The sequence below is a fragment of the Vipera berus genome, assembly GCF_964194415.1.
Source record: "Vipera berus genome assembly, chromosome: Z".
In the NCBI taxonomy this organism is placed as follows: Eukaryota; Metazoa; Chordata; class Lepidosauria; order Squamata; family Viperidae; genus Vipera; species Vipera berus.
The window spans coordinates 50898251-50916013 of NC_138205.1; the positions used below are offsets into that span (position 1 = coordinate 50898251).

Here is a 17763-nt window from a genome sequence, read left to right on the forward strand (position 1 = left end):
AATTAATGCCAAGTATTTTTTAAATGTAGCCAGTTTTCATTATAAGATGATTTCAGAGGAGCAATATTTTTGTTGTTCCCAGAGATCCACAGAATGTTATGAATCTTACTCCTAATCTCTTCTTATAGTTACTATTTGTACTATTCACTTCCTTGCGTCCTCTAAGAGTGCTGGATTGCTTGGAGGCAGTCTTATGTTGGACTGAAGTTGGGAAAATAAACCTTGTTGATTGTGAATAATAACTTCCTTTTATTGGGAGACTAACAAATAGTAGGTAGGCATGCAGAGATGGGTAAATTATCAGAAAAGAAAGGACATGCAGAAGTTATAATTCTCAATGGAGAAATTATCCCCTTTGTTTTGAGATATTCCTGAATTGATCATTTGTAATGTTTTCAATTGTTCCTGTGATGTAATCTGCAGCTAGAATTATAGTTGATTTTCCACATTAGTGGGGATATTGTACTTGCTATAACCTTCTTCATTAAGTGGGCAAAATATAGACACTGAAAGTTTTTAAGACCTCAGCAATATTTCAATAGATTTTAAGAATGGTTTTAAATATGTTTTTGGTATAATAAATTCTTTTTTCTGTAATAAGAAAAATTGTCAGTTATTACCTATATCAAACTATCAAAACTGTTCCCTATGACATTTTAGTAAAAATTGTAGTTAACATACCTTTCATCCAAAAACTAACAATGAAGCAGAATAATAAGAATAAGAATAAGAAGTAGTAATAGTAGTAGTAGTAGTGATAGTAGTAGTTGGAAAGGACCTTGGAAGTCATCTATTCCAACCGCCTGCTCAGGCAGGAAACCATATACCCGTGGTGGCCAACCTATGGCACATGTGCCACAGGTGGCATGCAGAGCCCTCTCTGTGGGCACGCAGGCCGTCGTCCCAGTCCTAGGCCTTCAGCTGGGTTTTAGAAAACGTCGCTTTAGGCCTCTGCTGCCGTGTGCAAAATAAAAAGTTCGATCAATCAATCAATTTCAACTTCAACTTCTCGCGGGGAAAAAAAGATCTTGCAAAGTTGGAATTGATGGATTGAACTTTTTAGTCCCACCCAGTCTGCCATTACCACCGCAGCCATGCCCACCCAGTGGGCCACACCCACTCGGCAGCTGATGATACATAAGTGGGGTTTGGGTTGCAGTTCGGGCACTCGGTCTCTAATAGGTTTGCCATCACTGCCCTATACCATTTCAGACAAACGTCCAGTGCTAGAACATTCACAGGTTTTGGAGGCAGGTTGTTCTACTGATTAATTGTTCTAACTGTCAGGAAATTTCTCCTTAGTTCTAGGTTGCTTCTCTCTGGTTAGTTTCCATCCATTGTTTCTTGTCCTGCCCTCAGGTGCTTTGGAGTGTAGCTTGACTCCCTCTTCTTTGTGGCAGCCCCTGAGATGTTGGAACACTGCTATCATGTCACCACTTCTCTTCATTAAACTAGACATACCCAATTCCAGCCAGCAACCATTCCTTATATGTTTTAGCCTCCAGTCCCCTAATCATCTTTGTTGCTCTTCTCTGTACTCTTTCTAGAGTCTCAACATCTTTTTTACATTGTGGTGACCAAAACCAGATGCAATATTCCAAGTGTGGCCTTACCAAGGCATTGTAAAGTGATATTAACACTTCACATGATCTTGATTCTATCCCTACAGTGCAAAAATTTGATTTATTTACACTGACACTGGAAAAATGAAAGCTGGTAGAAATGATTAATCGGCAAGCAATGCATATACCTTTATAACTGATAATAAAGAATCACATACTGTAGAATTCTTATCACTCTAATGTTGTTGCTTCTTTGTTTCTTTCTGTGGTGGAATTGATTAGCTGCAGATAACCCAGATGTACACAGGGAGAAAAAAACAGTTTCTTTTTTCTTTCCAAAGTACAGATAGTATGCTTTGTAACTTTTCCTCTTTTATGCTTCATACTGGCCTGCTCAGCTCACAAACTCCATTTCATTGCCAAAAAAAAAATACTTAGGTTTTGCGAATGTGTTTGAGGACAAAGAAACAACTGTAGTGTCTTCTTATTGGGCTTGTGACTGTACCATCAACTTGAAGTCAGAAACCCACACTCTGGCTAAAAAGCAACATTTATATCTACTTTAAAGGAATTTCTGAGTGACAGTATGAAGAAAGATTTTGTTCTGAATCTCCAGCATCTGCATTCACATTGTTCATCCCTAAGGGAGATGGCTATGTTAGAATTGTGCATTGCTATAGACTTTAAACCATAAGACCATTAGGGTCACTACCCATTGTCTCTTACTTCAGATATTCTAGATCACACTCAAGTGGCATGTATTTCACAAAGTTGGACTTGAGAGGCATCTATCATTTGTTCAAAATGAAAGAAGGACATGAATAATTAACTGAATTTGATGAAAGATATGGCAAGTTTGAGTAAACAGAACTTCGGCATGGTAAATTGCAGGATAGTCTTTTCCAGATTTCTGAATATTTTGGACAAATATACTTTGATGACATACTGATCTTTTCAAGACCTTTTTTAATTAAATATTTTAAAGATATTCTGTAAACACAAACCTTTTACTAAATTAGGAGAAAAAATATATTTCATCTGCCTCAACTGGACTATTTAGGTTACTAGATCTCCTCAGAAGGAATTCAAATGGTCCTGCAAAAATGTAATCTATATTTTCATGTAAAAAAACTAAAAATGTAAAAGATGCATAGCATTTTTCAAGCATTGCTAATTTTTCATAGAAGATTTATCCTTAATTTTGCAACTAGATAAGACAGCTATTTGGATTTTAAAGAAATGATATAAGTTTACTTTAGCAAGCAATATTTCACAAACTGAACATCCTTTTTACAGCTGCTATTCAAGCATCCAAATTCCTCTTGCCAGTTTGTGGTATAAACAGATGCATCAAACATTGTATTTCTCACCATTGTCTTCTAAGCAGAGAAAGGGAGAATGAGGAGGGGATGAACTTGCCATTTGCAATTTATTCCAGGTTCCTTTTACCAGCTGAATGAAACTGACATTTTTGATCAGAGTTGCTCGCAATGAAAACAGTATTCTAGCAATGGAAGCACTTCCTAGAAGGCATAGTCCATTCAGAACAGGCACAAAGGTTAATTTAGAAATTCTGCAGAAAAATCTTTCACAGCTTGACAAGTCAGGTGGGCACACATTTTTCCTGCTTCAATTTTATATCACCCTATATTTTCAGTTCACCAATAAATTGCCAAATACCCTATCACATGAACCTGTATACAGACTTCCCTATTCCTCTGTTCTCACCATAATACTGCAACTGAATAACTTTGCCTCTCTCCAGAAGTTAGACTCTTCTGAAAGATTAAGGGCAGGGAGTCAGATGATAGATTAAGTAAATTGGATTAGCGTGCAACACAATAAGATACCACTTGTGCTGGCAGAGGAGGCATGCCGAGGGTCCTGTCAGCCCAATTGTTCTGGCTGGCAGGGTCCAAGAGGAGGGCCTTCTCTACTCCTGCCCTCTGGAACATCTTGGCCCCTGCTGTGAGTTTGGCCCCAACCCACCTATCCTTTTGTGAGGGCCCAAAGACATTGCTGTGCCATTTGGCTTGGGGTCCCAGTGGAGGAACAGAACAGTGGAGGTGGTTGATTAATAACAAGAAGTTTTTCAGAAGACGACTGCTGCTGTTGTATGCTACTGAATACTTAGGGTAGGCTTTTATGGGAGACTGGAAGGCTATTGCCAGACACTCTGGTTGTTGAAGCTTCTGTTAATATTTTGTAGTATTTTGCTGCTTGATGACTTGCCACTGCCTGGTTCTTTCTTCATTACTGATGTTTTTGTGGGACGCTGAGTCGGGGGGGGGGGTAACAGTAGATTTGGCATGCTACTGTGGACTCCCTCCTCTGTGGGGAGTTACCTTGCTTGCCCCCTGAGCAGGAAGGAAAATAGTAGCATGCCCTTATTCTTCATCTACTTTTAAGTGCTGTAAATGAATGGTTGTCTCCTCTGGGTAAGAGCCAGGGGAGGAACTGATGGTTGTTGCAGGTGGGGAGCCATCTTGCAGTGAGTAACAGTGGCTGGGGCTGGAGCCTTTGGCCTTTATGTGTTGCTGCTACTGAATGCCAGGTCAGTCTGCAATAAGGCCTCCCTTATTTATAATTTAATCAACAATGAGAGGGCCATCCTGGCATGCATCACCAAGACCTGGCTGGGCTCAGAAGGGGAGTTGCTCTTTTGGAATTGAGCCCAGGTGGGTTTTGAATGTAGTAATAGCAAAGACTCTGGAGTTGCAATGTGGCAGGTGTCATCCTGGAGTCCCTTATGGTCTTCAGGGGTGCTGCACCAGAGATTGCTGGATGCGAGTCTCTGTTCATTAAGTTGGGCTTTAGTAAGGCTAAGTTTGTCAGATTACTGCAGTTGCACATCTCAGTACTGATTGTTCTTTTCTGGTTAAATGGAAATGGAACATTGGTAGTTTCTTGATAGTTAGTCTTCTTTTATTAATTAAAAACTTGGAGTTGGCTTCTAGAGGCAATGCTAACGGTCCTGCCAAAGAACATGTTTCTTATAGTACTTGCACACCAACATTTTCTGCATCTGTTTGCATCTTCCAAAGTGGTTACCTGGCAACAAGGGCACCCCCCCTATTTTTTTATGTGATAGCATGATATAGTACAGCAAAGAAATATGTTACATTTATTCTCTTTTATTGTAACACTGAATAAGTAACCTTTTTTTTTAAACAGGTATCCCAAGAAGCTGGTGCAGACATATTCTGTCTTCCCTAACCAGGATGAGATGAGTGACGTAGTTGTGCAGCCATATAACTCTCTCTTGACACTCAAACGGCTGACACAGAACGCTGATTGTGTGGTAGGAAATATTGATAGGAAAATGCCAGTACTTGTCTCTGATGAAGAAAGGAAATTCCCTTCATCTAGTCATAGCAATTAGAGCATATCGTGATATACCTAAACATAGGTACATTATAGTAGAATGATTTTGTTACTAAGTAAGCATTGTTTACATAGGCTTCTTTACTTCTGTGGCTTATGTGCTTAAATGGCATGCCATAAGGTGCTTATTAACAAGATCTCGTGGCTAGTTCCTGTTCTATTTCCTATTGATTCTGTTTGGTAAAATAATTTTTTCTGTGAATCAAGTTTGACTCCTGGTGGAATGTCTAGGTCCATATAGTTTTCTTGGCAACAACACGTGGGTTTGAAATCGTATTCTTGCTATTTATTTAATTAGATTATTATTTAAGCATACAGGAGATAATGTAGCTACAAAAGAAATCGCATAACGATGCTATTTCTGAAATTCAGTTTTTTCCTTGATCAATGATAATATGAATTTTTCTTCAGCTGAAAATTCAACTGCAAAAAATGCTGATAAATTCTTAATTTAGGAATTAATTTGATAGCTGTATTTAGGTTTTCCCTTTTATGTTATTTTTGTCTATAGAAGTGTCATTGATAGAGAAACCGAACATAAATATTTAAATCTTTGTTCCTCTTTAAAGTAATATTTATTTATATCCATTTTCTCTTTCTTCCTTTTATCTATGATTTAATTTTCTTTAAAATGTTATTTTTTTGTTTTATTTGTTCAGTAAACGTCATAATTCTATTTAGCAGGAAAAGTGCCCTCTCTTGTCTTTTTGGTCCAATAATGCTTAAACCAATTTTCTTTTTTAACAGGTAGTTCTAGATAATACAGCTCTGAATCGTATTGCTACTGACAGGTTGCACATCCAAAATCCCACCTTTTCCCAAATCAACCAGCTGGTAAGCACATAAGGCGGCTTCCTCAGGCGTCTGAAAAAGAATGATTAAGATCTGAGTCATGCACGAGACTATTTTCATAAAAGGTAGTCAGAGCTCAACAGAGATATGAAGATGATAGCAAGAAATTCAGAAATGAACATAACTTAATTCTATAGGCATCAATGCCTTGGTATATTTTAAAACCGGAACATTAATACCACTCTGAAAAAGACTGTACATACATTTAAAACAGACATGTCAAACACAAGGCCCGGGGGCCGGATTCGGCCCGCAAAGTGGTTTCATGTGGCCCGCGAAGCCATCCTGGAAACAGTGAGGGAACGGCCCCCACTGCCTTGGCCCTGGCCCAGAGACCCTCCTTCTGCCAGAGACCCTCAGATCTGTCCCACTCCTGCCCAGGCCCCCATAGGCATCCTTGATGCGAACGATGTAGAGCTGGCCATGCCCACCCAGTAGGCCATACGTACTCTAGCCATGCCCACCCAGTAGGCCACGCCCACCCTGGCCATACCCACCCGGCCCCCTGAGGGCAACCGCAATGCTGATGTGGCCCTCAATGAAATTGAGTTTGACACCCCTGATTTAAAACAAAGAAGGGGAGCTCTAAAATGTAGAATAGATTACTTATTCATTTTATATGCCCTTGTCTTAAAATTATGGAAAGCTCACTTTTTGTCAACAGTTATTCTAGAATGCTGGCTCTTGGTTTTCCTTTTTTTATCTTTAGTTTTGAGAATAATTTTAGGCCATTTATAGATAACACTATTCATGACAGTTTTCAGGTTTAGTATTGCTGTCCATACAACAAGCTTCTGTGTCAAAGAAATACTGTATGTGATCAGATAATTAACTAGTTCTCCTATGTAGAATCCCAGCTTAGCCATAATAATTTGTAAGAAGAACTAGCAAATACAAATACAGTGCTTATATCTATTTCCCATTTTTAAAATTATCATCATTTGAAATACGAGAAGTAAATGTACAACTCCTGAACATACTCTGAATAACTGGAGATTTATGGCCAAATTTTTCAGAATGTTAGAAATTATAGTTGTCTCCTTGATTTTTTGGGAGGATGTCCTGAAACTTCCCTCTTTTTTTTTGTAGGTCTCTACTATAATGTCTGCCAGTACCACCACATTGCGCTACCCTGGTTATATGAACAATGATTTGATTGGGCTGATTGCCTCCCTTATTCCCACGCCTAGGCTGCACTTCCTTATCACAGGATATACACCTCTCACCACCGACCAGGCTGTAAGTGATTTGACTTTAAATCAAGATCTGGGAATCTACATGCTCCATTACAGATGTTCACATTGTATTTTCTATGATATAGTCAGTTGATATGAAATGATCTCTGGACAATTGCCATGTTAAAAGGGTGGTCAGAGACTAGATTCATATGTCATAATAACCATGCTTTGCTTAACAGCAGTTGAATGAAACACAATAGTTGCCATGAATTACGATAGGGATTATAAACACAGGTACATACATCCCAACAGCACCATATTTATATCCTTGCAACCTAAACAAACAGGGCTAATACGTTAGGGAGTACTTTTTTCTGTTAAGATTTTGATGGGCTTAAGAAACAGAATGAGTGCCTTAAGTACTGTAGAAGATTGAAGTATCTATACTTCCTGAATGTCCTTCAAATCAAACTTTACCTAGGGTGATGTCCCAGTATGATGATGTTTCTCCATTGCAGGTTTCAGGGTGGGCACAAAGAAAAATAACCATGATTTGAAAAATACAGGGATTGGTTTTACCTAGCAAGTTAAGATTTTCAAGCAAGGCGTTTTATAGTACTTTGGTATTGTTTGAATCAGCCATGCTGCCCTACTTGCAGTTGTGATGAAATTATTGAAGATAAAATACTAGCAATACAAACATGAGCTCTCCTGAGAGAAATTCATGCAACCATGTTCCCAGAATGCTAAACAGCTGTCTTCATTTTTCATTCTTTTCAACAAGCAACGGGACAAGATGCTGAGGGGCAGATCACAAAGGCTGATGATTCAGAGGGTATCAGTTGCATGGTGTTTTTGTGGGGTTGGGGGGTGGAGGGAGCGCAAGATTTTTGCTGTGCATTTTCTCTTTTCACCACCTTCCTTTTGGAGAAGGGATGCTCTTACATTATTTGTCTGCTTATCTAAGTGAGTATATACTTGTCAAAATAGCTAATTTATATTTCTCTTTTTTTCTGTTGCTTACTATTTAAGGAAACTGAAATGGTTCAGAGAAGGAATCCTAATTTTCCAGATTTAGGAAGTCATTTTGTATAAGTGGTGTGTGATTTGGTCACGTAGCCTAATTTTTAGATTGGAACCAATGTTTCACAGCTTTAATGCATGAAACCAGGCTATGGCCCTCTGCAGAAATTTTCTTTAAATGAGTAATCCTCCCCAAGCTCTGTGTAATTTTTTGTTCTTTTGTGCGCAAGACAATCTTCAGTTCTTTCATCAAATAAATGCTATACTTCTGTCTTATTTTGCCCATAGGTGGCCAGTGTGAGGAAGACCACTGTTCTTGATGTCATGCGTCGGCTATTACAGCCTAAAAATGTGATGGTATCCATGGGGCGTGATAGGCAGACAAACCATTGCTACATTGCCATCCTTAACATCATCCAGGGGGAAGTGGATCCAACCCAGGTCAGTAGCTTGAGAAACATTGGACAATTTTTTTAGTTGTATTGTTAGGTCTTATCTCTTTTAATAATGGCAATGATCAAATAGTTATACTTTTTATGTTAAATTTGTATAATGTACAAATGTTAATTTGAGGCAGGGATAGCTGTTATCGTCTGTGTTGATGAATTACAAATCCCTGTGCATTATTCTTGGTCACACTCTCAAATTAATAGTACATTGAATGAACATCTTTTCTGGCTGACTTTTTTCAAGAAGCTTTTCTACTACTGTTATTCCTCAGTAAAGGTAAAAGTTGCCCTGCACACGCGTGCTAGTCGTTTCCAACTCTAGGGGCCGGTGCTTATCTTCATTTCAAAGCCGAAGAGCCAGCGCTTGTCTGAGGACGTCTCCGTGATCATGTGGCCGGCATGACTAGACGCCAAAGGTGCATGGAACGCTGTTACCTTCCCACCGTAGTGGTCCCTATTTTTCTACTTGCATTTCTATGTGCTTTCGAACTGCTAGGTTGGCAGAAGGTGGGACGAGTAACAGGCGCTCACTCTGCTACGTGGCACTCGGGATTCGACCCGCCAAACTGCCAACCTTCCGATCGACAAGCTCAGCGTCCTAACCCACTGAGCCACCACGTCCCTTTATTCCTCACTACAGTTGAATAATTGTATTTATATACATACTCATACTTACAAACCATTTGCCCCTCATTAGGTCCATAAAAGTTTACAGCGGATCCGAGAGAGGAAACTGGCCAACTTCATTCCTTGGGGCCCTGCCAGTATTCAAGTAGCCCTTTCAAGGAAATCTCCATACTTACCATCAGCCCACAGAGTCAGTGGTCTCATGATGGCTAATCATACCAACATTTCCTCCGTAAGTTTGAATGGAACTATCAATGTTGTAATTATTTAGGATCCTATTGTTCTTGTATCTGAGAAAATTGCATAAAGATGTGCAGCAGTTCAGATTTTATATACCAAGGATGCTTTGGAATCACAGGAGTGAAAATGTAGGATAAAACAACCATGCTTTTTTCCAAGAACTGCATTCTTGGAAAGATATAGTAATTGTAAAACATTGCAGACAGATGGAATACCCATGCTCCCACATAAATCAGAGCAGTTCTTGGAGACTGTCATGAAAGTTCTTTACAGCTCTTATTTATTTTTATCAGTCTGCCACTCCAGCCACTTCCTATTTATATGCCACAGCGGGAGACTGACTTGTTTACAGTAGTCCAATAGAGGACAGGACTGAAACAGAACGATTAAACAACTGACAACAGCCATACCAATTTCCTCCACTGTTTTCACTTTTCACTATTTTCCAAGAGGCTACATAATATTGATTGTGTGCCCCTTTTAAAATTAAATTCAGAAGTTTAGTAGATGATTTCGGACTTTCTCTCACTAATGGCTTTGAGCTAATATATCTATCCATTTTCTTGGCAAAAATTTCATGATTCAGAAGTAGTTGATAATGATTCCTTGAGGAGGAAAACATAAAAGTTCAAGATTTATTTATTTAGCGTATGGCTGGTCACACACAGAATTAAAAGCACTTCATATTTACAAGTTAGAACAGTTAAAACAATTTTTTTTAAAAAAAGAAGCAATTATAAAACCTAAGAGGAAAACAGAAATAACATTTCAGAGTTTAATGTCGAGTTTGGAGATCCAGTCAGTAGCTGCCATTGTTACGCAGAGGAAGTCCTTAAAATCTCCTGGGTATCTTCTATTAGTGCATTCCCTCACTATATGTTGGATAGTCTGTCCGGGAGCCCCGCAATCACATTGTGCTGAAGGTGTCTTTCCCCATTTATACAGAGAATTGGCACACACCCCATGAGTTGTTCTAATTCTATTGTATGTCACCCATATGTGTTGGGGTAGATTAAATCCTGGAGGTATACTATTAGGATTAATATGCTCAGAAATATCTTGGGAGGTATAGCTACTCCATGCTTCCATCCATTTTTGTATAGTGCTCTGATGTTCGGCCAGCAGCTTAAGCGCTGTGAGGAGTGGTGGATATCTTGACTTTAATCAACATCTTAAGAGATCAGAGGTATAGGCATGAATGGGTAGAGAGGACTTTAGCAGGATCTTACTATACTCCCGAATGAGAGCTTCTTGTCGTCGTAAGTGCGGGGGAAGTATGTGGCTAAGAACTGGTAGCCAGTGAATAGGTGTAGATTTTATGCACCCAGTAATTAATCTCATCGTATGGTTGAGTTGAACATCAACAAGTCTTGTATGTGAGCTGTTTATCCATACAGGTGCGCAGTATTCCGCTACAGAGTAGCAAAGCCCAAGGGCTGCGCATCGAAGAGTTGGAGCTGAAGCTCCCCAAGTTGTTCCACATAGTTTTTACACAATGTTGTTTCTGCTGTTAACCTTGGCAGCCATATTCTGAATATGTTTTTTAAAAGACAGGGTCCTGTGTAAGGTGACCCCCAGATATTTTGGAGTTGTTGTTGTTGTTGTTGTTGTTATAGAGCCTTGGTGGAGCAGTGGGCTAATGCCTCCTTAAGTAACACCAGCTGCCTGCAATTAGTGCAGGTTCGAGTCCCACCAGGCTCAAGGTTGACTCAGCCTTCCATCCTTCCGAGGTAGGTAAAATGAGGACCCAGATTGTTGGGGGCAATAAGCTGACTTTGTAATAATGCCGCTTGGGGTGTGTGTGAAAGCCCTAACAAGCAGGCATATACATAGAATGAAGGCTACTGCTAAGCTTGTAAGCCGCCCTGAGTCTTCGGAGAAGGGCGGGATATAAATGTAATAAAAATAAAATAAAATAAAATAAAAATAAATTATTATTATTATTATTATTATTATTATTATTATTATTATTATTATTATTATTATTATTATTATTATTATTATTATTATTATTATTATTATTTATATACCGCCCCTCCCGAAGGACTCGGGGCAGTGTACAGGGCAATTAAAACACTAATTTAGTCAGGATGCTTTTTGTTGACTACAGCTCGGCTTTCAACACCATTTTGCCGAGCATTCTCATTGAGAAGCTGACTGACTTGAAATTCTCCCCCGCCATCTGCGATTGGATTCAAGACTTTCTTAGGGATCGGTTACAAACAGTGAGGGTCGGCTCTGCTTTGTCCACTCCCCTGAAGCTTTGCACCGGCACGCCACAGGGCTGTGTGCTTAGCCCCTACCTGTACTCTTTATACACTTATGATTGTGTATCATCTGACCCATCCACTGCGATAATCAAGTTCGCAGATGATACAACTGTGGTGGGTCTTATTACAGGTGGGGATGAGATAGCATATAGGGCGGAGGTACAAAAACTATCCATATGGTGTAGTAACAACAACTTGCACCTAAACATCGGCAAGACGAAAGAGATGGTGTTAGACTTCCGGAGAAAAAAGGAGGAACCTGCCCCACTTTACATCGGAGAGAACTGTGTAGAGAGAGTTTCCTCCTTTAAATTTCTGGAAGTCTACCTCTGTGAAGATCTGACCTGGAAAGTTAACACAACTGAGGTGGCTAGAAAGGCTCAACAGAGGCTTCACTTTCTTAGGGTCTTGCGGAAGAACAGGGTAGAACAACAGCTAATGACCCTCTTTTACCGGTCTACTATAGAGAGCGTCCTCTCGTATGGTATTGTGGTTTGGTATGCTGGTCTGACAGTCGCGGATAGGAAAGTATTACAGAGGTTAGTGAGCACAGCACAAGACATTGTGGGCTGTTCCCTGACACCACTGGATGACATCGCCAGGGCTCGTTGCCTTGGAAGAGTGAGGAAGATTCTCAAGGATGACTCACACCCTGGACGGTATCTCTTTACTCTCCTACCATCCGGTAGGAGATATAGGAATATAGCCAGCCGTACCAACAGACTGAAAAATAGCTTTTATCCGTGGGCTGTTAGGCTTTTAAATGGGACATAATCTTATGCAGAATTGACTTGGGAGGCCGGTGTGTGGTGTAGTTGGTTCACATAGTGTGGCGGGATGGAGGGTTTGTTGTCACTGTGTGTTGGGGGGAGAGAGCACGGGGGGAGGCTCAGCTAATCTCAATGTACACATGTTGTACTTTGACAATAAAGGTTTATTATTATTATTATTATTATTATTATTATTATTATTATTATTATTATTATTATTATTATTATTATTATTATTATTTACAACACATAATATACAAAAATTAAAATAAATTAAACCAAGTAGCCCTAGACCAGGGCTGTCCAAACCTTTTTCAAAGAGGGCCAGATTGGATGAAGTGAACATGCTGGAGGGCCGAACATTTTTCCGAACATTCTTTGAACAATTACAATTAAATGCAAATGAATTATTTTATGCCAAGTTAATTGCAAATGGCATACTTTTCATTTTATAACTTTAAGATCAACTGACAGCTGAGTTTTCACAATGTATTTTATGTGCAAATCAAGAGGCTTGACAGAACAGTGGAGCCTAAGGGGAGACATACAGGCGCCCTGCCCCTCCGCTCTCATTCACTCACCTTTGCTTGGAAAAGTTTCTCTCTCGGTCTCATTCACTCATGTTTTGTTTGCAAAAGCTTCTCTCTCGCTCTCTCATTCCCTCACTCTTGCTCCAAAAAGCCTCTTTCATGCTCTCATTCACTCACACTGTTCAATAAACGTTTCTCTCTCACTCTCATTCACTCACCAACTCAAAAGGCCAGCCGCGGCGCCTCCACTGACTTCCATGGGGACGCTTGGCAATTAAAACCACTCCCGCTACTGCTGCTAACTTTTTCACTTGTTGCTTGGTTCCGATTTAACCTGCAGAAACAAATCCCCGAGCTGGCCCCCATGGCAGCAGCGAGCCCCAAGGAGCGGGCCGGCCCAGTGTGCTCGCTGAGACACTGGAGTGAGATTGCCCCCAACAATCTGAACACAAGATCGGCATTTCTCAGCCCGCGCTGATCTTGCACTCCTTACAATCTCCCTCTCTTTGTTTCAGTTTGCTTTCTACATTTGGGATGAAGACTCGTGGTTCGGCGTTTCTCCGCGCCCGCTAATCAGCGCGTGCGGAGAAATGCCCATTCCCTCTGCTGAGCCATCCCAGTTACTTCCCTGGAGCACCTCCATATCTTGCAAGGGCGCACAGGGAATCCGCGTTTCTCTGCGCTCGCTGATCAGCGCGTGGGGAGAAACGCCCATTCCCTCTGTTGAGCCATCCCAGTTGCTTGCGTTGCAGAAGGCAAGTATTTGGGATGAAGACTTGAGATTCGGCGTTTCTCAGCCCGTGCTGATCTGTCCCTCCTTACAGTCTCCCTCTCTTTGTTTCAGCTTGCTTTCTGCATTTGGGACAAAGACTGGAGACTCGAGAGAGGGAGATTGTAAGGAGCACGAGATCAGCACTTTCTGCATTTGGGACAAAGACTCGAGATTCGGCGTTTCTCAGCCTGCGCTGATCTCACGCTCCTTACAGTCTCCCTCTCTTGAGTCTTCATCCCAAATGCAGAAAGCAAGCTGAAACAAAGAGACGGAGACTGTGAGGAGGGTGAGATCAGCGCGGGCGGAGAAATGCCGAATCTCGTGTGTTCGTTCCAAATGATTGCCTTCTGCAATACAAGCAACTGGGATGGCTCAGCAGAGGGAATGGGCATTTCTCCGCACGCAGGAGAGGTTTGTTAGGGAGGCGGTGGTCCGGCATTGTTTACCTCCTGTGTGTGTGTGTCGGGCCCACAGAGAGATGCAAACACCAGAATGCCACCACCTCTACCAGCCGTTTTCCACAGGTCCGAGACACACACACACATACAAAACGAGAGGGGGAAAAATGCCGGACTGCTGCCTCCCTACCAGCCGTTCCCCGCGGGTCCAACACACACACACACACACACACACACACACATACAAATGAGAGGGGGGGGGAAAATGCCAGACTGCCACCTCCCTACCAGCCTCCCTACCAGCCGTTTCCCGCAGGTCCGACACACACATACACAAACGAGAGGGGGAAATGCCGGACTGCCGCCTCCCTACCAGCTGTTCCCCGCGGGTCCAACACAGACACAGAGAGAGAGAGAGAGAGAGAAGGGGGAAAAGAAGGAGGGGATCTGGCAGCACCCGAGACTCCATATGCTGCTCAGAAACAAACCTCTCACTGCCCTCCCTCCTGTGGCAGACAGTCTTTTGCTTGCCGCCCTCAATCAGAAGGGAGGGCCGTGGGAGGGCCGCATGTACACAGAGCAGGGAGGGCTATTAGAGGGCCGTATTAAACCGCCCCCCGGGCTGCAAATGGCCCGCGGGCCGGACTTTGGACATGCCTGCCCTAGACAATAAAACACGTCCAGGGCAGATTGCACAATTCGGATGCGTGTTTTGTCACTGGGGATGTCCCGTCCGTACTCTTCCATGTAGCTGAGGACTTGGGTTAGGAAAAATCCCAGTCGTGATGGCTCCCCCTTGAATTTGACTTCCAGGGGCGGGAGTCTTTGGCTGGAGCGTTGTCTGCGCCGTGGCCGGTATCGCTCCTCATCCTGGTCCCCATCTGTGGTTCTGGGGGGGGGGGTACTGCTGAGGCAGCAATTCCTGTTCCATTGGACGGCCCTGGGGTTTCAGGTGTTGGATCCCCTCCGTTACCTTTCCAGTTGCGTCCCCAGGCGCTGCCTCGGTTGCGATTCTCAGCTCTCTCCTCCCTCAGTGAACTCAGGGTTGCTTTCATCAGATCAATGGCCTTTTCCAGGATCCGCTCCTCCTCGCTGGCGTGCAGGGAACTCTCCATCTCTTGCCTCCATCCCGGTTGGTGGTTACTACGCCTCAGGGTCGTTTCTCCCGAAGCCTTTTCCCACTCACTTTTCCTTCCAACGCCCATCGACCACCGGGGTTTTCGGTCGTACTGCTCCACCGCTTCTTCCCCGGGGGAATATGCTGCTTCAGCTTCCCATTGTCTCTGGGATTCCATTTGGGGGGAAGACTCCCCCTCCATGGGGCTTCCCTCCTCTCTTGCTTCGTTGCCAGACATTTGTATTTGTTGCAAAGTCCCCCGTTAAGGTTTTCCCTTCCAGGTTGACTCTTAAAGCAGATTCCCCAAACGTCGGCAGGTCTGCGCGGAGGAACGGAGACCTGGGGAGGTTTGGGGAGGCGCCCAAACCTCCCCAAACGTCGGCAGGAGGAACGGAGACCTGGGGAGGTTTGGGGAGGCGCCCAAACCTCCCCAAACGTCGGCAGGTCTGCGCGGAGGAACGGAGACCTGGGGAGGTTTGGGGAGGCGCCCAAACCTCCCCAAACGTCGGCAGGAGGAACGGAGACCTGCCGACGTTTGGGGAGGTTTGGGGAGGCGCCCAAACCTCCCCAAACGTCGGCAGGTCTGCGCGGAGGAACGGAGACCTGGGGAGGTTTGGGGAGGCGCCCAAACCTCCCCAAACGTCGGCAGGTCTGCGCGGAGGAACGGAGACCTGCCGACGTTTGGGGAGGTTTGGGGAGGTGCGCGCGCACCTCCCCAAACCTCCCCAAACTTCGGCAGGTCTCCGGACGGCGGCGGCTTGGGAGAGGTGCGCGCGATCCTGGAAGCACCGAAGCCTCGGCCACGCGCAAGTCCTCGGTAAGCTCCGGGCGGTCACTTGCTTCGCGTCTCCTGAGGGAAGGGGGGGCGACTGGAGCGTGCATGTTTCCTCGCCTGCTGGGCGCCGCGATTTGCCCGGGGAACGCGCGGGCCCCGAATGGCAGCGTGGAGCGAGGAAGCGGACAGCCAGGGCTTCCCCGAGAGCCGCGGCCACACAGGGTATTCCTGTGTATTCAGGCTTGCAAAATGGCGGATCGAGCCTCTGCTGGCGGCGGAGGCTTGCAGACCGGCGGATCGGCTTATACTCGAGTCAACAACTTTTCCCAGTTTTTGGGGGTGAAATTGGGGGGTCTCGGCTTATACTCGAGTCGGCTTATACTCAAGTATATACGGTAAGTCTAATTTTTTAAATCTAACTCTCGCCTTCCTTTTGTGCCAATCAGACTTCCATCTTAGTGCCTTTGAATTTTTAAATGTGTCTCCCTTTCTTCCTCCACCTCTTATTTGAATCCAAGGAGACCATCCAAATGAGAGTTTTGCCAAGCTGGTGTCCCTTTTATAATCATTGAAATATTGCTTTAATAGCTCAGTTTTTGATGTTTGATGTAATAATAATTGTCATTAATTCAGTCTGATCTTTTTCTTCTTCCATTTTCATCTGGGTTAGGTAGAAAGTAGTAGCTAATGTTATCATTTGATTAGCTGAATCCTCAACATAATGTATTTGAAGGCCTTTGATATCTTCACTCTTAATGTTGCTTTCTTTGGGTGTTGTTTTTTGAGTTGTAAGTTTTGTAGTTGAAGTTGGAGTTTGGAGTTCAAGGTTCTCTGTAGGCTGCGTTTGTTGCTCTTTGAAGTCTCCTATTTTGATGTTAATTTCCACTTCTATTTGTTTTTGAATTGTCAGTTCATCATTTAAGGTCAAAGTTTGGTTTAGTGGCTTTAAGTTGTCAGGTTTATCATGCAATTTGGCTTTAATTTGCTCAGTTATAGCCAAGATTGTGTCCAATATCAATTTATAGTTAAGTGGTGGGATATAGTCATCCATTTCGTTGGTGTTTACAGCTAAGTCTTCCATGGAGGCTATTTTAATAAGAGTCAATAATTTTCCACTTCCAATGCTCCTAAAAGTTGTTTTCAGCGACAGGTGTTCGCACACTTATCTTTGAAGATAGTATCAAGGACAGCTCTTTTATTCATTCAGTTCTCAAAATAAGCAAAAGGTTTACTTGCAATTCCAGGTTTAGCCACAAGATGTCATCAATAGCATATAGAATAAGTTGTAAAGTTTTTTCCCCCAAATTAATATAAAGCTTTTGTATAATTAGTCCATTCTTTTTTCCTTAATTCACATCTTAAACAGAAAATAGGGTAGTAGATCCCCACAAAAATAGGAGCTTTTTAATAAGTAGAAATAAGATTGCTTAATTTCTTTGCTTAATCAAATGATTTTCCCCCTTCCACGCTTTAAGGCTTGAAATGTTATTCCCCAAGTATACAAATGCCGTTGTTTCAAAAAAAAGGGGGGGAGAAAATTTTCAGAAAAGTCCCACAGGCAGGCAGTTAGGGGCATAAGAAAGGTAAGGTCTCACCCAGGTCCTTCAGATTGCTTTGTTGTGCTAGGTAGTGCTTTTGGCTTTCGGCAGGGAAAGGCTTAATGATCGGCCATGTTGATGGCCGGTCTCTTCTTCTTTGGGCCAAAAGGAGCTGCTCAGGATTCAAGTGGAGGGCTACCGCCCTTCCATGATCACAGGAGGGCCTCCTTGCAGTGGTTGCCCCTCCAGGGCGATTTTCAACCCTTTTCAGGGTCCTC

At 42.8% G+C, this 17763-nt stretch overlaps 1 protein-coding gene across 1 annotated transcript in view; it reads left to right on the forward strand.

The window, feature by feature from the left end:
- TUBG1 (tubulin gamma 1) overlaps window positions 1-17763 on the forward strand; it is a 56075-nt gene that overhangs the window by 36118 nt on the left and 2194 nt on the right. The window contains exons 6-10 of the mRNA XM_081344811.1: window positions 4737-4863; window positions 5694-5780; window positions 6888-7037; window positions 8288-8440; window positions 9146-9307. Of these exons, the coding sequence (XP_081200937.1) occupies window positions 4737-4863; window positions 5694-5780; window positions 6888-7037; window positions 8288-8440; window positions 9146-9307 (679 nt within the window). The remainder of the gene's footprint in view (window positions 1-4736; window positions 4864-5693; window positions 5781-6887; window positions 7038-8287; window positions 8441-9145; window positions 9308-17763) is intronic.